This window comes from Elephas maximus, chromosome 17 (genome assembly GCF_024166365.1).
Source record: "Elephas maximus indicus isolate mEleMax1 chromosome 17, mEleMax1 primary haplotype, whole genome shotgun sequence".
In the NCBI taxonomy this organism is placed as follows: domain Eukaryota; kingdom Metazoa; phylum Chordata; class Mammalia; order Proboscidea; family Elephantidae; genus Elephas; species Elephas maximus.
The window spans coordinates 73,833,107-73,855,280 of NC_064835.1; the positions used below are offsets into that span (position 1 = coordinate 73,833,107).

At 36.1% G+C, this 22,174-nt stretch overlaps 1 protein-coding gene across 5 annotated transcripts in view; it reads right to left on the reverse strand.

Annotated features, from left to right (window-relative positions):
* The window catches only part of EHBP1 (EH domain binding protein 1), a 350,658-nt gene that overhangs the window by 80,862 nt on the left and 247,622 nt on the right, over positions 1-22,174 (reverse strand). For all 5 annotated transcript variants that reach the window (XM_049857490.1, XM_049857491.1, XM_049857487.1 and 2 more), the window contains 4 exons: positions 20,412-20,590; positions 19,742-19,790; positions 14,695-15,594; positions 8,433-8,576 (listed from right to left, as the gene is read on the reverse strand). In XM_049857490.1, coding sequence (XP_049713447.1) covers positions 8,433-8,576; positions 14,695-15,594; positions 19,742-19,790; positions 20,412-20,590 — 1,272 coding nt within the window. The remainder of the gene's footprint in view (positions 1-8,432; positions 8,577-14,694; positions 15,595-19,741; positions 19,791-20,411; positions 20,591-22,174) is intronic.

Here is a 22,174-nt window from a genome sequence, read left to right on the forward strand (position 1 = left end):
ACGATATCGAAGCTCCAACAAGATCTCACGTGCAGGAAAGACTGATAGTTAAAAAAAAAAATAATAATAGTTGCATACGCTTTGAGACAGAAAATAAACTTGCTAAGCATGCCATAGAACAATATGGAGAAATGAATTAGCTTTGTTTCCTATAGTTAAGTTTTAAAATACAGTTTAACCCCCTTGGGGAAGGGGACTATTTCAAAGGGCTCATTTTTGCACCCACCCTTGTCAAAGAAGGTCAGAAACACTCAAGTATAAAGTCACTGCACTGCTGTGGCACAAAGAGTTTCTGCGGCTAAAATCAAACAAAGACCAATTAAACTAATCATAACGTTCCAGTGAACACAAGGAAGCTCACCTGGTATTTCTGGACTTCTTTCGTGAATTTTCAAATCTTCTCAGTTCTTGGTATTATAATTACCTTGACCAAAATACTGTGAAATTACTGCTCTGATGTACTAATGGCTGCAAAAATCAAGCCACTGTGGTTTCATGCCAAGGGACCATATAGCGAGGTGGCTCAATGATTTCTGACACAGAAGACAACTTCTAAAAACTCAAAAGGGAAAATTAACGGGATGTGGTTTAGATTGCCAAAGACTATTCATTAATTACCAATTTAATCACTGCTGGAGGCATGACATTTACAAAAATCTGGCTCAAAGTTCTAATAGATTATGAAGACCACCTAAGAAGAGTGACCAAGAAATGTACAAAACAATTAATACTGTTTCACTGCTATCAAAGACACTCAGATTATTTTACATCAAGTGAAGCAAAGGCATTAGCAGCTTCACAGTGTCACCGCTAGGAACTGTAAACACAATAGCACACAATTAGTAATGCACATGTGACTTTTCGGTCAAGGCATGTATCCTCGGGAAAGCCAGAACATGATAAGGAGAACAAAAGAAACACTAAAAAACGAAATGAATAAAGATTGAAACTCTACCCCTGTGCATGCTGAGGCAATAACAGAATAGGCAATATAAAATACAGCTCTTAGTAATGATGATATCATCCTGGGATGTTCACCACTACACTGAACAGTCACAGGGAAAACGTCCACGGCCATTAAGAGTTGCATAAAAGGAGTGTCCCTGATGCTTAGACACCTAGCCCTAGCTTCATGCGTTCAATGGCAATCTCAAATAAATAAGACTTTTGAGGCTAGGGGTTTGTGGCCACATAAGAGAAGAGATGCCTGAGTTTTTTTTTTCCCCCCTCAACAATGCCGGTGTTTTATGTGACTTTGAAGATATGCTAGCAAGCTAACAATATGTTTTCTAAGCAGTCTAGTAACCATTGTCAGGATTGCAGACTTCAAATCAACTTAAATTTAGACATACTAGATAAACTATTTTTTAAATAATAATGAATAAAAACCACAGACTTGGACAGAGGTATTTATGTTGAACACAGAAAGTGCACTGGCATTCTTCTCTAAAACGCAACTGTAAAAAAGATGAGCTATACATTTAAAGTATCTTACTGGTCTGAAACAGATTATGTACATTGAATCTTCTGGCGACTGTGCTGGAGTAAGTAAGAAATAAGGAATACATTTTAATCCCAGTGCTCTGGGAGTAGACATTCTACCTCATATGGTGAATAAAATTCCCTGAATAAAACAAAATTCTCACTGTATATATCATTAAAGGGTTTAGATTTCCTTTTATAATAACTGAGCTAATGTTTTTTTAAATGAAATTATAAATGCAAAGTTAAAAACATATTTCTTCCTAATAATAGACCTGATAATATGTGTAATTAAAACCAAAAAACCAAACCCACTGCCATTGAGTCAATTCCGACTCATAGTGATCCTATATGTGTAACTAGGAAACAAAAATTTTAGTTTAAACTTAATTTTAAAGTGTTGATCCCTAGAGGCTAACCATTTAAATGTAACACAGCTAATATTCATAAAAATATAATTTTATATCACGTACATTTTTATGATGATATATACTTAAGGAAACAGATATAGGAAAACTACTGAAAAAGTTACTATCTATGGAGGATTACCAAAATGATGTTTACTGGTTTGTTTGTTTTTTTACCAGTTAGATGGTAACTGCTTCTTTGATTATTTGGATCTTATCAAAATCTGCTACAATTATCAGCACGACAGATTAGTCCCTTTTCAATCAATATTTTCCAATTAACATCAAAAGTACAAGGTTGATGCCCCATCCCTTCATACCAACAAAATATCCCTTAAAGGTTTAATTCTCCAAAGAACAATTTGCATTCTCTTGATTCTCACCAATAAGCCATTTGGATTAATTTCCAAAGGCCAGTTAAAAAAAAAAAAAAAGTCACGTCTCTTTTTAGGTTTGCAGTTTTGAAGTTAACTAAGAACTGACCAAACTATAATTCCTTTCCCTGAGAGAGAAGGGGAGAGAGTGAGAGTGAGAGAGAAAGAGAGAGAGAGAGATTGTTTTCTTTAGAAGATTAAAATATTCATGAAAACCTTCTAGTACTGGCTGCTGACTTGCCGTTTGGTCCTGCTACCTAACTGAAATGCTCAACTGCTAGCTGAAAGGTTCATGGTTTGAACCCACCCGGAGGCACCCTGGAAGACAGGCCTGGCAATCTGCTTCTGAAAGGTCACAGTCTTGAAAACCCTATTCTGTACACATGGGGTCACCACGAGTTGGAGTCAACTCGACAGGGACTAACAACAAATACAACAACCTGACAAGAGAGGGCAGATTCTTATGCCAACTGAGTGTAATGGGGTCATTACGTTTCTAGATTAAATATCAGGGAAAAAAACTTCATCTTTTTACAATAGATTAATTCTTTTCTGACCTTTCTTTTAAAAAAGCTTCTACCTATGTAAACACTATCCGCAAACCATATTCTTATTATGCTACAAAATTTACTATCGAGAAAAACAAAAACATTTATAAATTGACTATTAGGTGATTAGATTAATTCGGGTAAAGAATCATCCTGATTCTCTTTTAAGACTTTCTATTTATAAGATAGAGTCTCTGAGTGGTGCAAACGTTTAAAGCTCTCGGCTCCTAACCAAAAGGTTGGAGGTCAAATTCCACCCAGAAGCACCTTGGAAGAAAGGCCTGGTGATCCACTTCCAAAAAATCAGCACTGAACACCTTCTGGGGCCCAGTTTCACTCTGACACGCGGGCTCGCCATGAGCTGGAGTCCACTCCGCGCCAAGCGGTTTGGTTTGGTTTGGATTGGTGTGGACTCTACAGCAAGTGTTTTTTACTTTTTAAATAGACTTTTTCCTTCTTAAAGAAATAAAAGTAATAATTAAACGTACGTGGCATCACTCTTCCGATGGGTTCGAAGTCCTTCATGAATACCCTAATAATTCTGAGCACTGGGGGTACAACCGTCATCCTTTAGCTTCTTAGAGTATACCGATCCAAAACTTTAGCACATTAAATGCAAACTTTTCAGGTATCTATGTGATAACATGAGTATTATCTTTTGAACTGTAATTTTTTTTAAGTAAAAGTGCTTATTATACGTATTAAAAATATATATATATCCCAACGCAAAGTAATAAGCAAAACAGTCTGAAATAGACTAGCTTGTTAAATTCTCTTTGCACGTATCCAGGGGAAAAGTGGAAGGGAATTCAGTAACAAAGAAAAATCATTAAAAAGAAATACTTTATTGAAAAACAAAGATCACATTTTCCTCAGAATTTGTCTTTTTATATATTACGTAATCAAGAAGGTTCCTTTGGATCATGTTACGGCTAGACTATTGACCTGATAAACTTCAGAGTTGTAAAGCTGACTTTAAGTATATTTTGAAAACAATGAACAAAACAAATATGACACCTAAAGTTGCATTAGTAAAATGCAACATTTGAAAATCTCCTAGTACAAAAGGAATAGGAAGCAAAGAAATATAAATCAGAGAGATCAAGGGAAAAAGAGTGACGGAATTTGTCTTCTGCAGAAAAGTAATTTCAGGGAACACCTGAAACATGCTAAATGAATATCTAAAGGCACAGAGATATGATGTAAATCACGTAAACAACTTCCCCTAAAAAAGACTAAAAGGCAATATGTACTTGTAGCAGGTTCTTCTTAATATACATAATGGTAGTTCTGGCAAAATAAGAAAATTAAAAGGTTTGCAGTACCTGGCTTTGTGAGTTGCCTTTTAAGAGAAATTAAAGTTCAAATTCTTCTGAGGATAACTTAAGTAGAGTCTGTACCTAAGGATCCACCAGATAAGACTACCAAGAATTGTGTTCAGTATCTTAGAAACTGCTTCCCAACCTTCCAGCCTAAAGCTATACTAATCATAAGAGGGAGTGTTCAGTAAGTACAGTGTTGGGATTCAAGGAGATCTGGGAGGTGAACTCTAATCAGAGGTCCCAAAATATGGGTGAAGCAGGTGTGTGTGTGAGGATTTGGTGTGTACCTACGTAACAACTAAGGAAGGTATCATAATGTAGGATTAAAGAACAGGCAGGAAAGAATACAGGGAGCCTTCAGTTTGAAAGTGGCAAAGTCACCTCAAGACAGGGGACACTTTAGCCTCCTTTGCCTGGTGATAATCCATTCTGCTTTAATGATCTTCAGATGAGACTTCTTTTCTGTTTACAAAGCTTTACTACCAAGAAACTCCTTAAAGCAACCGAAATTTTTCATATTTAAGCTCATTTTTTATTAGTTGGTATTCAGAGGACATGAAAATTAGCCTGTCACTATTCCCTTCGTTTCTTCATTAAACCCACATTTACTGAGTGGTTGGTGCTGGGAATGCAAGGTCCTTGAATAGCTCACATGTGAGAAAAAAAGATGTGTTCAGGGGTGAATTATCCAACAGGCAAGCTAAGCACGGTATTTACTTTGTTTACTAGATCATCTGTAGTGAGCAATTTCATATTTTGTCACCACATCAAAGATTCTACTTTTTGCTGGGGTCTTAAAAGCTTGTGAGCAGCCATCTAAGATACTCCACTGGCTTCACCCCGTCTGGAGCAAGGGAGAATGAAGAAAACCAAAGACACAAGAGACAGATTAGTCCAAATGACTAATGGACCACAACCACCACAGCCTCCACCAGACTGAGTCCAGCACAACTACATGATGCATGGCTACCACCACCAACTGCTCTGACAGTGATCACAACAGAAGGTCCCAGACAGAGCTGGAGAAAAATGTAGAACAAAATTCTAATTCACGAAAAAAGACAATGCTTACCGGCCTGACAAAGATTGGAGAAACCCCGAAAGTATGGCCCCTGGACATCCTTTTAGCTCAGTAATGAAGTCACTCCTGAGGTTTACCCTTCAGCCAAAGATTAGACAGGCCCATAAAACAAAACGAGACTAACGCGCCACACCAGCCCAGGGGCAAGGACTAGAGGGCAGGAAGAGGCATGAAAGCTGGTAACAGAGAATCCAAGGTTGAGAAGGGAGAGTGCTGACATGTCATGGGGTTGGTAACCAATGTCATAAAACAACAAGTGTACTAATTGTTTAACGAGAAGCAAGTTTGTTCTGTAAAACTTCATCTAAGATGTAATAAAAAAATTACTGACTAGATAATTTTAATGGCTACATAACAATTATATGTATTTACATTATTTAATCATTCTATTTTTAAGCATTAGGCCGTTTCTAAATTTTTGGTATTATAAATAGCATTGTGATAATAATGTATTTATGGAGCTTTGTTAGTGGAATTATTGGGTAAAAGGGAATGGGGATTTCTTGATGATGCATAATAGCTTTCCAGAGAGGGGTGGCAGGTTATATGCCACCAGCAGTGTAGAAGTGTATTTAAGTCAATGAACTCACCAGCAGTATGTTCCTTAAAATTCAAGTTATATAATTTATGAATATTGTAAGGTGTCACAGACATGGACTAAGAGATGTTTTAGTAATTAGCTTCTGATATTGAATTCACAATATTAAAATTTATTTATTAAAGGTTTAAGTTTCACTTGGAAAAGAAAAAGTGTAAGTAAAGTTATTGGTACAGAAGAGCAGACTGACAAATATTTGTTGAAGGTCAAACTAGTAAATGAATGAACTGAATGAAAGAATAAACAGCTTTAAGAGTCAGGATGCTTGAATTCGGAGCCCATTTTGCCACTGTCTGTGTCCCTAGGTAAATTTAAACACTTTTTTAAGAACTCACTTTCCTAAATCTACAACGGATACAATAATATCTATTCCTACTTTGCAAGGATGTCAAAGGACTAAATGAAAAGGAAATACAACACAATGTTTAAGAACATGATGTCAGAAGTCAAACTGTCTAGGTTCAATTTCTGGCCTATTTGTTATTAACTTATTATCATTAATTTGTGTGTCTTTTTTTTCACTCATAAAGCATAGATAAATATACTTACTTCATACAGTTGTGATAATTAAATGAGAAAATTCATGTAAAAGCACTTAGAATCTGGCTTGGCATATAGTAAGTACTCAACAAATACTAGATGATAATTATTAATATATATAAAATTACACATGCAAAATGATTGCAATTTTAAAAAACTTGCTTGGCAGACAGGTCATTTAAATCTCAGGTATTCTGAATCTAAAATTAACATGTTTGAAAAATATAAAGGTATAAATTTTCCACATTTCTGAGAGCTTGAAAGAATTATGAAACAAAATTTATCACAAATATAATACCAACAAAAATAACTTTCTTTTTAAAGAGAATACTCTTTCTGTGGCTCTTCACTTGACTAGATCCTTCTCATCCATCAAGTCTTAGTTCAGGCGGTCCTCTCCTCAGATCACTCAAGCCCCCACCTACCCAAATTACCTTCTACTATATACGCAGTCTTCATACTCTGTGATTATTTTGTTTATTTATTTATTTGCTATCATCTCTCCTCCCACCAGCATGTAAACTCATGAGGGAAGAAGCCTAGTCTTTCTGTCACTATGAATGCATTCAATTCAGACACTCAATAAATACCTGGCAAATGACTGAATCAAAAAAATTATAACAGATGACTAGGCATTGAAAAGGGTGACATAAAAGCTATAGAAGTTCTTCCTTAAAAAGCTCACTCCTCTAGATTAAAAAAAAAAAAAAAAATGTATGTCTCAAATGCTTTTGATCATGGTCCAGTTGAAAATACATTTTTCTTCAAGGCCCAGTAAACACACACACACATATGCACAACCAAAATAAAATTTTCACATGAAAAATACTATGTTTACTTTACGCAATGAATTCTGAAATTTCCTATTCCATTCTATCCTGTTTCTTTTCATTAAAAATAAATTAATTACTGAGGGAAACCCTGGTGGCATAGTCGTTAAGAGCTACTGCTGCTAACCAGAAGTTTGACAGTTCAAATTCATCAGGTGCTCCTTAGAAACCCTACAGGGCAGTTCTCCTCTGTCCTGTAGGATTGCTATGAGTCGGAATCAACTCGACAGCAACAGGTTTGGTTTCGGTAAGTTGATTTTATACTCCATTATTGTGTCAGACTTAAAGTCTGAAAAACGATGCTTGGGATTATAGGGTCTTAAACAGGTATCTGCAGACTCATAAGAAAAGTATGTCATATTATGTATACGTCAATTTGGTGGAGAGGAGGGATGCCATAGTTTTCATCATATTCACAAAGAGGTTCAAGTCTCCCTAAGTTGAAGGGTTTCCAGGAATCGACTTGACAGCACAGAACAACAACAACACTATTACATGTTCATTACTGTCTGTGAAGCACTACACAAAAATACATATAAACATGTAGTTTAACATAGGGATGGCAGTCTGTGATACAAAAGAACAATGACTCTGGAGTCTCATAAGGCTCGGGTTCAAATTCTGGATTCATCATTTACTGACTCTGTGATCTCGTCCAGCCTATCTTACCTACCAGCCTCAGTGTTCTCATCTGGAAAGTAGATTGAATGGGGTTAAATAAAACAAAAATTATGTAAAACATCCATTACGGTACCTGAAATACACAGTGGTATTCAAGAAATGGTAGATACTATTATCATATTCCTCCAGGTGCTCCCTGGAAACTCTATGGGGCAGTTCTACCCTGTCCTATAGGGTCGCTATGAGTCGGAATCGACTTGATAGCACTGGGTATTGGGTTTATTATCATATTCTAATATTTTCAGCAAAATGAACTTTCATGGACAAACTACAACCTCAGAGCACTACTGAAATTGAAAAATGTTAATAAGCAAAAAACAGACTATTTGTGTATATGTGGAAATGATATGCTAGGATTTTACTTTTCCTCATAGCTAACACTGCTGGCTAGGAATTATCACAATATGTTCCTCCAAATACAAAGTTATTAGTTCAGTAAGAATAGCAAGAACTTACAATGCACAAAGTCTATTAAAAAAAAAATTATTCAGCAAAAATACAAGCAAATCACTCCCCTTGCCCCATGATTACAATTATGATCTACGGCTTTTTCAACCAAAGTTCCTCACATCACTTAGCTGCCTGGTGCTGAGCGGCGTGGCTGCGTTGGTATTCTGTTTATTCCCTGCCTTCAAAGCAGCATCTCTTCTTGCTTGTTCAAGCAGAATTCTTGCTCTTTCCTTAAGTTCTTCTTGTCTGGATAACATTCGGTGCTTAAAAGCAAAGATGCAGAATTAGAAGCAAAAAAAAAAAAGAAGATGTAATATACATTTGTAAACTAATTAATGGTTAGACTGTCAAAACAGCAGAGGAAGTCAGGAGTAAGATTACAGCATATGAGAATTTATTTTCATAAGGTATAAGGTCCATATGGCTATTATATAAATTCTTCATATTTGCTAAATACAATGTAATTTATCAAAGACATTTTAAAAAATTTCTTAGCTTCATTTTCACTACAAGTTGCTACCAAGGCGACTTCGACTCAGGGCGACCCAGGCGTGTCGGAATAGAACTGCGCTCCGCAGGGTTTTCAATGGCTGATTTTTGGGAAGTAGATCACCAGGCCTTTCTTCCAAGGCACCTCTGGGTGGACTTGAACCTCCAACCTTTGGTTAGCGTTAACTCTTTGCACCGCCCAGGGACTCCTTCATTTTTGTAGTTATATAGAATTGATAACAGGAGCCCTGGTGGCATAGCAGTTAAGCGCTCAGCTACTAACTGAAAAGTTGGCAGTTCGAACCTAACCGCCGCTCCATGAGAGAAAGCTGTGGGAGTCTGCTTCCGCAAAGGTTTGCAGCCTTGGAAACCCTAGGGGCAGTTCTACTCTGTCCTGTAGGGTTGCTATGAGTCGTAGTTTGGTTTGGTTTGGGTTTCCAGAATTGATAAACACATGTCTTCTAAATTTGTATGTTGATATTAAATACCTGTGGCAATAATTCTTTATATTCTTGACAATGAATATTTATAGAAAATTCAAATCTTTCATAGTTTATAAAAAAATGTAAACCTAGTTTCCTCCATTGTTCACTTGTTAAAACAAAAACAATCATACCAGAATTGGAAGAGAATTTTCCTAGATTAATTTATAATTTTACAATATATTTTTGGAGTATAACAGGTATTGGCCACCAATAGAAATCAATTCTTAAACAGTGCTAATAACTCCAAATTCCCTTTTTCTACTAAAGTAGCCAACTTCTGGCTTCAGATGACTATTACTGTGATACTTCATTTCTTTCACCTCCCTTTCAGTGCACAGTTTTGGTATCACTCGGGCTCAAGGAAAGGTCAATAAACAGTACACCCATTACTTTATTTGGTATAATGTGAAACTATCTTTTTTTAAATTTAAATTTAGTACATCATTTTGGGTCTCTTTCTGATCTTTACATCTTACTATAACTATTTTTAAATACTTTCCTGCAATCTCATATGAGGAAAGGTTTTTCTTGAAGTGTACAATTCTGTGGTTTTTAGAATATTCACAGGCTGTGCAGCTATCACCACACAATCTAATTCTAGAACATCTGCATCGCCCAAGATTTTAAGAGGATTAAAGAAAAAGTTTGAATAGATACGATTTGAATGTATCAGTGACAGATTCTTAGCTCATACTGATAGTACATAATGGAACTGGCCACTGCAATCAAATTAGTTACAATAACAACACTTTCTCAAAAACAGACAAACTAATTAAATGAATTTTCAGTCAAGATACCGGGCTGCCAATCCCTCATCCGCTAATAATGAGCAACGTAATATTGAGCAGGTCACCTGAAAACTGTATCTCGTTCCATTACATAGTGTTTAAGGACTCTGGAGTCAGACAGATCTGGGTTCAAATCCCAGTTTTACCACTTAATTGTGGGCAAGCTAACTTAATTTCTCTCATCTATAAATGGGGATAAAAATAGACCAATTCTCATAAGGATACTGTAAAGATTCAGTGAAACAGAGTCACATGCTTAGCACTGACACATAAAAGAAAAAAGTTTTTTTTTTTTTTTTTTTGGGTAAATGTTAACTATTATTATTTTTTTAATCCCTCAATTTCCTTATCTTTGAAATGACAGGACTTGGAACAGGCATCTTTAGGACGCTCACTAGCACTAAATTCGGTGATTTCACCTGCACCTAGTGATCCTAACCAGCTACACAGACATGAAAAACTGTGCCTTGGTCTTAAAGGCATATACACACAAATTTTTTTTTTTTCTGATTATAAACGTCATCCATATTCATTATATAAAGTTTAGAAAATACATAAAAGTAAAAATGAAAATAATGAATAATCCTGGCACCTAGAGATAATCATTGCAGAATCCTTTTTTTTTGTTTCACTTAATATTATAACCATTTTCTCATGTCCTTAAATTTTTTTTTGAAAACATGATTTTTTTTAATTAGCTACCTAGTATTCAGGGACAAATGGTTAAGCACTCAACTACCACCCAAAAGGTTGGCAGTTCAAACCTTGTGTGCAGGCCTGGCAATCTGCAGGCCTGGAAGTCACAGCCTCGGGAGCCCTAGGGAGCAGTTCTACTCTGCACATATGTGGTTGCCACAAGTCTGTATTGACTCAACAGCAACTAACAACAACAACAACAACCTAGTATTCTATTACACGAATGTGTCGCACTTTATTTGTCTTATTTTAGTTGACATTTAGGTTCTTTACAATTTTTCACTACAATAAATAATGCTTTTATGAATGTTCTTATATATAAAATCTTATATACAATTCTGATTATCTCCTTAGGAAATATTCCTGGAAGTAGGATCTAATGAGATAAACATTTTTAAGGAACTTGATGCACACTGCCAAACTGCCCTTCAGTATATCTGAATACTTTCCTTCTAAGTTATGATTATTTTTTAGTGTGATGATGGTTAAAAACAGAGAGATACTGTGAGCATAAAGTTTAGGAACATAGACTTTGGAGTCAGGCATGTTAGTTTTGAATTTGAACTTTAACACTTATTATGTGACCTTGGGCAACTCTGTAACCCCCAGTTTTCCCATACATATAATAGGATTCATCCGTTTACCTCATGGGGTTGTAAAGTTTGAGAGAGATATGTGTAAGACGTATAACCATCATCACATTAGACACTCAAACGGGCAACATTATGACCCTTGTAAGTCTATAAAGCTATATTAAGTTGGCAAATTTCCTTTAATCTAATGCCATCAATTTTAAGACTCACCATTATTATATGAACTAATAAGAAAGAGAAAATACTGCCAATTAAACTTTGACAAACTATTACAAGTAACATCTTGATTTTGGAGATGTTAAAAATATAAAAAGATGCGCGTATCTTAGAATTGATGAAATACAGTATATAAAGCAGAAACAGATTTAAGAAAAAACACGTATCTTAGAATTAAAGAAATACAGTAGCTATCACAGCAAGCCCCTGTTCTCCTTATAAATCAATTTAAAAAGGTTCCAAGTACACAAATCACTCTGAAAGCTTTCAGGCCAGCGTAGTGATCAAAATATAGCTGCTATACACAATAAAAAAACCTATCAAGTGTCAGCACCTGTATTATTATTTTTGGTGTCAGATGTTACTTTTACCAATCTGGTGTCAAAAACCTTTAAGTTTACCTTAAATGAAATTCTGATCAATAAACCAATAGCCAATGAACAAACATAAGGAGCTGTAAACAGATGTTGCTTCTATCATCCAGTCCATGTATCTGTATGTCACTTAAATCACCTGAACAGAACCTATTGGACATTAGAACTTAGGCTCACCAAGCTCTGCCACTGTCAAACCTATATGAAGGAAGGCCTGGTGATCTAGTCCCCAAAAATCAGCCATTGTAAGCCCTATGCAGCACAGTGCTACTCTGACACACATGGGGTCGCCGTGAGTTGGAGTCAACGGCAACTGGTACGATGTGAACATTATGCTGGCCTGAAAGCTTTCAGGGAGGTTTAGGTACTTGTTGTTGTTGTTGGGTGCTGTCTAGTCAGTTCTGACTCATAGTGGCCCTATGCACAATGGAACGAAACACTGCCTGGTCCTGCACCATCCTCACAATTGTTGCTGTGCTTGAGCCCACTGTTGCAGCCACTGTGTTAATCCATCCACTGAGGGTCTTCCTCTTTTTCGCTGGCCCCCTACTTTACCAAGCATGATGTCCTTCTCCAGGGACTGATCCCTCCTGACAACATGTCCAAAGTATGTGAGATGCAGTCTTGCCATCCTTGCTTCCAAGGAGCATTCTGGTTGTACTTCTTCCAAGACAGATTTGTCGGTTCTTTTGGCGGTCTGTAGTATATTCAACCTTCTTCACCAACACCACAATTCAAATGCATCAGTTCTTCTTCGGTCTTCCTTTAGGTGTTTAAACCAAAGCCAAACCCAAACCAAACCGGTTGCCATCAGTTGATTCCTAGGCATAGCGACCCTACAGGACAGAGTAGAACTGCCCCCTAGAGTTTCCAAGGAGCGCCTGGTGGATTCCAACTGCTGACTTTTTGGTTGGCAGCCTTGGTTCTAACCACTATGCTGCCAGGGCAGGGCCTTTTAACTTCAGACTTTTTATAAGGAGAACAGGGGTTTGCTCTGATAGCTACTATATTTCTTTGACTCTAAGTTACACATTTTTTTCTTAACATTTTTGAAAAATTTTAATTAATTGATGGCATTTTACAATCTGTCATCCAGGTGGCAATCAAGACATAGTTGTCACTGCGTATGTACGCATGTGCTTGATATTCCTGGTAGCGTGGCTGCCATCCCTTGATGTTTCAGTCAACAATCCCCTGAGGACTTTTTAAGAAAGGAACATGACTCCAGGTCAGTGTCTGAAATCTTCTGCTGGGACCTTCAGTAAGGTCAAGAAAGCATCAATATATCAATGAGGGTTATTGGGGTGGAAGAAAATCCCAAACACAACCATGGAGCACTCTTTTAAGAAATGCAGTAATTCAGAGATTCTCAAACTTTTCGGTCTCAGATCCCCCGTACACACTTAAAAATTACTGAGGACCCCAAAGAGCTTTAGCTTATGTCGGTTATATCTATAGGTGTTTGCTATTTTTAAAATAAAAGCTGAGGAATTTAAAAGAAATTATTTATTCCTTTAGAAATAACCATAGTAAATTCTTTATATGTTAACAGATTTTAACAACAACAACAACAAAAACTACTTAAAAATAACAAAAATGGCATTATTTGAGATGTTTGTAACTCTCTTTAATATCTGGCTTAATAGAAAGCAACTGGATTCTCACATCTACTTTTATATTCAGTCTATTGAGATATCACAAATCATGTAGTCTCCAGAAAATGCCACTGTACACTTGTGAGAAAATGAGAGTAAAAAACATAAATAATGCTCTAGTATTATTACAAAAATTGTTTTAACTTTGGGTTCTCCCTGAAAGAGTCTTTCTTAGAGAGCCCTAGAGGTCCCCAGATCGTACTTTGAGGACTGCTGCTGCAACGCCATGCCATGGATGGCACAGAGGACAACACTGTGGGGGAGAAACAGAACACCAACAACTAAATAAAAAAGTGATTCAGAAGAGTCCAATTCCACCCCTGGGAGTTTCAGGATTGCCTTAATCAATTTATTTTGCTTAAAATGTCCTTCTGTGTATATATAAGAGTGCCCCATGATACATAAATTTATGTCTAAATGGGTCTAAAAGAGCTCGTTCCATAGGCATAAAATAAAAATTCTAAGTGATAAGAAAATCATGTGCCATAGTTTTACTGGTAGTGGGTTTTTTTTTTCCTTCATGGTATGTCTTATAATTGATAATACTGTAAATTTAATTAAATACAGTAAATATCCATCTCATGGGGAGAAATCTGAATGTTACTGGAATTTTTAACTACAGGTAATGATGGGACTAAAAATTCCAATTACAATGCAAGTAAGATATTTGAGAAAATGCTTTAAATGGAAAATATTTAATTTGGCCTCATACAATTTCAGAATGATGTTCTTCCTAAATGGAATACTGAAATAGCTTTGACTCACTCATATTAAAATATGCTGCTTTTATACGTAAAGAAATGATATTTTGATTTGAAAAGATGACAGTCTTTTTCCTTCATTCTTAACATTGGGATTTATTTATAGTCTTAAAATGTTGTTTCACAAATTTTAAACAGAGAGTCGATGTATTCTAGGTTTTTGTCTAATGGAGAAATTATACTTCACGTTTAATCACTGTAGCATTTTACCATGATTAAAAGGTCCTAAGTATATCTTAACAACTTAAAGCGTTTTATGAATACGAAAAGAAAAACACAGACTAGCAACTTATTAAACACGTTTCATCGTTCTAACTCACTTACCTGGACTGACTTCGTGGCATGATCCGCATGATTCACAGTGGCTCTATCGGCATCTGGATCAGACTCTGTCTGCCTCAGGGACGTACGTTTTTTCTTCGCCAGGTCTGCATCTCTACTGTATGAGTACCCAAGTTTAGAAGTGGGAGATAAACTTGGTTTTCTGATAGGTGATTCAGGACCTGATCTGCATTCTGAGGGTCTGGAATTCTCCAATTTTTCTTGCTCCAAGTTACTATTAACTCCTGGAGTCTGCAGCTTTTGCTCATCTGTCTCCTCACCAATTAAGGGTGCAGACACATCCTTCTTCTTGTCACTGACATATAAGTCACTTAAGTCTAACAACTCAGCTTTCAATAGTTTCTTCTTGCCGAACAAAACCTGTGCTTGGGTTGAATCTGTACTGGAACACATTCCAGGGTCATCGGGTTCTGAAGTCCTCCCAGAGCTCTGCTGGGACTTCTGGGATTCTGTGTCACTTTTAGTCCTGCGACAGTAAGGGGAGGCTGTGCTTGGACTAAGGTGATCATCAGGAGTCTGATGCTCACTTTCTGACTCTCCAACCCCACTATCATTTACAAATACGGAGTCATCCTGAGCTAAGAAGTCTACTGCCCCACCAGTAGGCTGCTGTTCAGGCTCTCGCTTCAGATCGCTAAGCTCTGCATAGAACTTTTCCTGATCAACAGAGCTGTTTGTATCTGTTTCATAGTTTCCAACTTTATATGTGCTTTTACTGCTATTTTCTTCTATCTGAACTACGTTTAGTTCTTGGCCGCTGAAATGTGCCCTTATTTGATAGAGATAAGTCATAACAGTCAGTTTGTCAGGAATCGCTAATAAAACCATATCAGAAGGCTCCAATAATCGGGAAATTCCTATGCTGGCAAATCCATCGTATGCCTTCAAAGGAAGGAAGAAGAAAAGGTATATTGAATATTTCAGATAATCTAGACATTTTTAAAACAGCAAAGTTTTAATGGGTTTTTGTTGTTGTTGTTGTTGTGGGAGGGTATGGTATGTTACTGACATCATGACATACGAAAAGAACAAGATTTCCAAAGTCAGAAATTTGTAAAAGTGAGGTAAAGGCATTTGAAAGAGTCTTTTCCAATAAAGAAAATAAGCAAAAATAAGAGTTAAAACACACAAAAATCTTAGAATGAATTTTTAAGATAAGGAACTTAGGGTATAAAAGAAGCTGTAGACTAATCCATCTCGAGCTATATCGTTCCTACGTCAACCTCTTTTTACCGTGGTCATGTAATTGCAGTGATTTGGGAACACAAAGCACAGCTAGATAACCCAAAAGAACTAACCCCTAGATTACCTGCTATAAAACACACATAAATGCTGTTTAAGCCTAGAAACATAGAAACGTTTTTAAAATGCCCAATTAAGACAAATTTTCATAACGAGAAGAGTGGCTTCATTTCACTTCACCCATGGTGGAAAGAATAAGTTGTTTTGAGCACTACAACCAAGCTGAGAATGTAAGGCTGCCTTGTATTGTTTTTCTTAGCCTTTATATGACTGTGGCACATCAGGTTTTTCTAGTTTTGAAGAATCAAAGCTGTTTCTCAGTTTACAATTAATTATTATTATCCTGAACTAACCCTTGAAAACAGCATTGTGTTGTGGGAAGCATTAAAAGTATGGCTAAAGGTTTAGATGCACTCTTGGAGAAATTAAGGGTCCTCTAGTCATGTTCTCGGTTTGGGGTCTGATGTGTCTCTTCTTCCCAGATTTAGGATCATAACTCGAAGTTTTTCTTAAAAGAAATGTTAGGAAACCACGTGACAATTCAGAGGCAAATCCGTCCTCTGCACTTCTGTGCTAAAGTGCATTTTCTAACCTTGAATTTAATCTTTGTCTCATATTCTTCCTGTAGCTTAATAAACACTGCGGCATAAGTAAAAAAGAAAATGAAAAACAAATTGCGATATTAAAACCTCTCCAATTTTCACAGCACTATGCTTCGTGATATAGGTACCTCAAGATATTTACTAGAGAGAATGGCTCAGCTGGTGTGCATGTACAGGCTCGTTTGTTATTTTACACGTTTTAGGAAAATTAAAGTCATTTTCTCCTCGTGTGCTTGACAACTGGATGGACAGACATCAAGAGCAGACCATCAGTAAAAGCACCACAGGCAGTTTTCTAAACATTTCCCAGTTGTCTACAACACTGACATCCTGGTTAAGATCAGATGTCACAGGTAAATATCTTTTTTATTCGGCACTTTTCACAGACCTGGGAAAATGATTAGCTTCCTTGTGGGGAAACTTCTGCTGGTGTTTTGCTTCATGTAGCAATTCATTTTATGTACACTAATTGCACTAAAAAAAAACATTTAAAAACAAACAAGGTTTCTTGTAAGCGAGGTCGAGGAATGTTCCCAGAGGTTGATCTCTTCTGCTATGGTCAATCACCTACTGTCTTTCTACCTGTTTGTGTGTGGACAGAAAAAGGGAGCCTTCAAAGAAAATTGTCTTATTCATTCCTACATGTTGTTTTAATTGATAAAGAGGAGTCACTGTGAGTTCTGCTATGTGTCCACCTGGACTTAAGGCACCGGCGTTGTTTCTTGTGCTGCATTTAATCCAACCCAGAAAAAAAAAAAAAAAACCCAGGGCACAAGGGATTATCAGGAAGAACTGTGTGAAGCCGGAAATAAATCTGCAGGTAGCAAATGAGATACTCAACGTAGATATCAGGCAAGAAGTCGTGAGGTGATGAAAAGGAAAGACCACAAAACCAATCACTTATTGAACAGTGCAGTGAATAAGATCATCTAAATTAAAATCCTTTCAAAAGGCAGTTAATGATCTGATCTGGAAGGTTTAATTGAGAAAAAATTCCGATAGGACATTCCTCTCCCTGTAGTAATATGTAAATCTCAGGTGTGCACATCATTAAGTTCCTGAGAAAACTATGTGAAGGAGTGTGACTAAAGCCCTAAGAAGATTCCTTATTCTGTAGAAATATACAGGTGAAATCAACAATGTTTCTTTTTCAAAATTTCTAGCTATAAATTAGAAGTTTCACTTTATAAAAACAATGGTTTACTTTTAGAATGCTTATATCTCCATTCAAATTAGCCTGGTATTGTATTCACATGCAAGGAAACGTAGGTAAAGAAACGTCAGATCAAAAGGTATAATTTAAATTAACTGATGAAAAAGAAGGCACTTCACCTTGACTGACACAGGCTCTGAAATCATATAAGAAATAATTTTGAGAATGACTTACTTTAAATCATATGAGATACAATTTATGAGAATGACTTACTTTGCAGCATGCCACCAGAAAGGTGATTTCTACAAAGAAAATTACACTTATTTTTAAGGATTGCCTTTTTTGGAGGCATATTTCAATTTAAAAAAAAAAGAAGAAATTTTAAAATGCATTACTCTCGAGCCAGTATCATACATTCACACACAAACATGATTTTTTAAACAGCAAAACAAATTTTTAGTTTTCAGAGAGCAACGAAAATAAAAATTGTTTTTTGATTTAAATATCTGTTAACTGAACTATCAAGATTACCTTTATAGGTTTTTTGTCACTGGCATTTTTAATTTTCCAACTTAAAGTAGATTAAAAACTTCAGTATACATGAATCCTTCTAGCAATGTGTTGAAACTTATGGACCCCTTCTCAGAATAATGTTTTAAGTACAAAAAACATGAAGGATTACAAAAGAAACCAATTAAGTTGAAAAATACAACCATCAAAATATTAGTAAAACTACATCTGGGGAAAAGTAATACATGTACCTTTTATGAATGTATTAACTAGTGTAATTTTGAAGAACTGAAAGAGTTTAAAAGGCATTTGAAGATATCTGCAAGAACTGTAATGTAATATAGAAAATATCTGTGATTTCTACAGGCAGCAAAGTCTTAAGCATGGCTAATACCACAGTAGTTTGTTGCCTATATTCAAAATTGAAAGTAAAAATGTATTTTTTTTTTCCATAACCATATTCAAGAGCCCCCTGAATTCTGTGCAAAGGTCCTGGGTTAAGAACTCCTCTTATAAGACAACATTTCACCCCTTTTTCAGCTGAAGAATTCAATTCAGTGCAAACAAACAAACAAAAAACAAAAACCATTAATTGAGTACCTAATTAGGTGTTTCCCTCCTTTTTCATGTTATGGTGCACAGAAAATTATAATATTGTACTGCAGACACTGGGGTAAACAGGTAAGTCTGCTTGCAGCCACAGACAACTGGCCCAGGGGCTCCAGCAGCTCAGGCCTACACCGGGCCCTGAACGCTGAAAGGATCAACATCCCCCATACCAGCTGGGAAGCTCTCATCTCGGTGTACTCATTAATCACGTGGAAAAAAAAAAAAAAATATATATATATATATAGTTTGCCAGAAAATGAACCAAAATTCATAATCTTTTTTCTTCAGATTATGAGTTTTGGGTCCCACCAGGGTTTCCTTTTTTTTTTCTAGGAACCTAAAACTCACATGCATTCTTTCTTGCAAACCTATTAGGCTCCCCCATCTTCTTCCAACATGCTGTTCTAAACTCACATAATAGTTTATGGCACAACAATTTTGGGAGCACTTTTTAAAAGGTGGAGCCCTGGTGGCACAGTGGTTAACAGTCCAACTGCTAACCAAAAGATCGGCAGTTCGAAACCATGAGCCCTCCTTGAAATCCTATGGGAAATCCTATGGGGCAGTCTACTCTGTCCTGTAGAGTCTCTATGAGTAGAAATTGACTTGACGGCAAGGGGTTTGGTTTTTAAAAGGTAAATCTTGGAATGAAAGCAACCTGTTTTAACAAATATAGAACAGCTAACAAAGGTCATGCACATATTATAAGCTGATGGCAGACTTGCACTTGAGATCTTTAAAAGTCTATGGCAACCTAGAGTGACTACATATCCTGTTTGAATGGCAGGAAGCAGAATACTTTCCGCAACCTGCAGTTATGACCTCAGAAAACCACCTCACTTCACCGAATTAATAAAAACCTGCAAAAAGGCAAAATTTAAACTATATATTTTTTTCCTCTGGCAATTCTTACCTTTTTGTTGTTCTCTTTAATATCTTGAGGATTCAGAGACTTGTAGTCACTGAGGGAGAAAATGGCACAGTGGGTACATACGGTATTTGATAAAACAGCTGTTTTTAAAACAAACTGAATCTAAAAATTTGACATTCAATAATACCAAAGAGTAACTAGCAATTTCATGGCAATTCAATCAACAAAACTAATAGTGTGGAAAATTAAGGTAATAAATAAATAAAAACAGTGATTACATGTTTCATTGCCTGAAGCTTTCCATCTAAAAGAGAAGTTAAGGTAAGGGACCAGAGACTAGCCTTGACAACCAAAATTTACCATGAAGTAATCCCTTGTTGTCAATGTACAAAGAGCTATGGGCTTATTTGTCTCATCTCATTTTAATACTAACACAATTTTCACAATAATTTGAAGTTGATTCTTTGTATGAGATTAAGGGGAAAAGTCTTTTAAAAAAAAAAAAAGATTGTTTTTAAGGCATCAAGAAGAAGGAATTTTCTTTCTGACATGTATTTCTCCCCTCAAAAATGCAAGAGGAGCTTTTTTCTAATGAAAAGGAAATATAAAAGTCAAGTCTTTTAGGACTTGTGCTAAGAAATTATTCCGTTATTTTATAAAATATCTATTATTCACAAAATATTTGTGGGGTATGCAAAATGTTTCTACTTACATTAAATCTGGTCTGAAGTGGTGTAATATTGCACAAAAAGATAAACCATTTCTCCACGATGTCGTAAAGTTGGTGATTTTTACTCCCCGGTAGTTTTTTGTAACTTCTTTGCACCACGCAAGCAGTGACTGACTAGCATTTGGCTTTCGCCCCAAAACAGGACTTGGTATAGGACTTGGCTGGAAAAAAAAAGAAAAGAGGAAAACATTCAAAGCATTTAATGGAAGATGAAAATTAACATTAATTGACCTAATGAGATCATCTGAATCCTCTGCTGTCAGGTTAGGTCCTTCAAAACTGTCAATTCATGACAGCTGTAACCTGCAGCAGGGAGACGTGAATCTTACATTATTATCTTCAGTTTTAGCCCAGAGCATTTACCTGGCAAGGATGTAGTTATGCAAGATTTTATACTTACACATAAGAACAGGCCAAGAGCTACACTGATGGAAACATCACGTTAAAGTATTTTAATACTTAAGGTGAGATATCTGTATAACTGTCACACCTTAAAAAATTGTATCCAAACAGAATCATGTACAAATATCGTTCTTTTCCAGTTAGATTAAACATAATACATTTTGAAGTTTAATGGTAGCACAAATCGATAGTAGTGGAGAGAGCAAAATCACAGTAATCGTATATGCATTTTAAACAAACAACACAGTGATAATCATATTCAAACACTCTTCTTATATAAATTTAATGATGGTAAAATAGTGTTGGAGTTATTAGCAACAGGTGCTGATAGCAACAGCACACCAAAACCAAACCTAGTGTCATGGAGTCGATTCCAACTCCTAGTGACCCTACAGGACAGAGTAAAACTGCCCCATTGGGTTTCCAAGGCTGTAAATCTTTATAGAATCAGGCTGCCACATCTTTCTCCCACAGAGTGGCTGGAAAGTTTTGCTTTGAGTTGGAAGCAGAGCGCTTTAACCACTGTTTACCACCAGGGGTCTTTTTATAACACAACAGTGTATAATTTGGAATTATTCAAAATATCTTTCAATTATCATTGGGAGCTACTTTAGAATATAAGAGAGTAGCTTTGTGTGTTTGTGTTAAATCTTAAGCAGATACTTAGTTTTCCTCTCTTATTCATACTTAAATCAGTAATGACAACAACAGAACAAAGACTATATAGTCAGCTTTTCATTCTAAACTTTTATTAGTCCTAGAACCACGTCATGTTCTTTTACTGAATAAAATTCCATTTTGTGTGGTAACTTTAGAGGCTGATACAACTGAAAGCTATTAAATGTTTCTGGACTTTTAAATCTTGCTATCACAAAAGTGCTGGCTATTGCAATAAGACTAAGACATAAAACAGAGGTCTTCTAAAATAGGATAAAAAGAGAACAATTATTTACCCCTAATATCACTTAAGTTTAACAAGAAAAACCATTCCTACACCGCTTACTTAAGAAAGAACAATGATGCCCCCATTGGACAGAAGCATGTTAGTGCCAAGCAATTAAAACTGTCAATCCCACATAATGATTCAGGCATTCACTGCTTGTGCTGGAAGGCTTCTAAGAAACACCAAGGATGTAATTTCTCCTATTTTATTAACTGTCAGATTAAAAATTACTAAATAACCGTGAATCAAACAAAATGTTGTTCTTTAAATGATCACCTGGAGAAGGTCAATGCTGAAAAACCCACATGAAATATGAATTATCTGATTTGGATCAATTCTATTTCATACGAAGCGGCAGGGGAAAATGGAATTCCCATTATAATAAGTTTACCTTGGAACA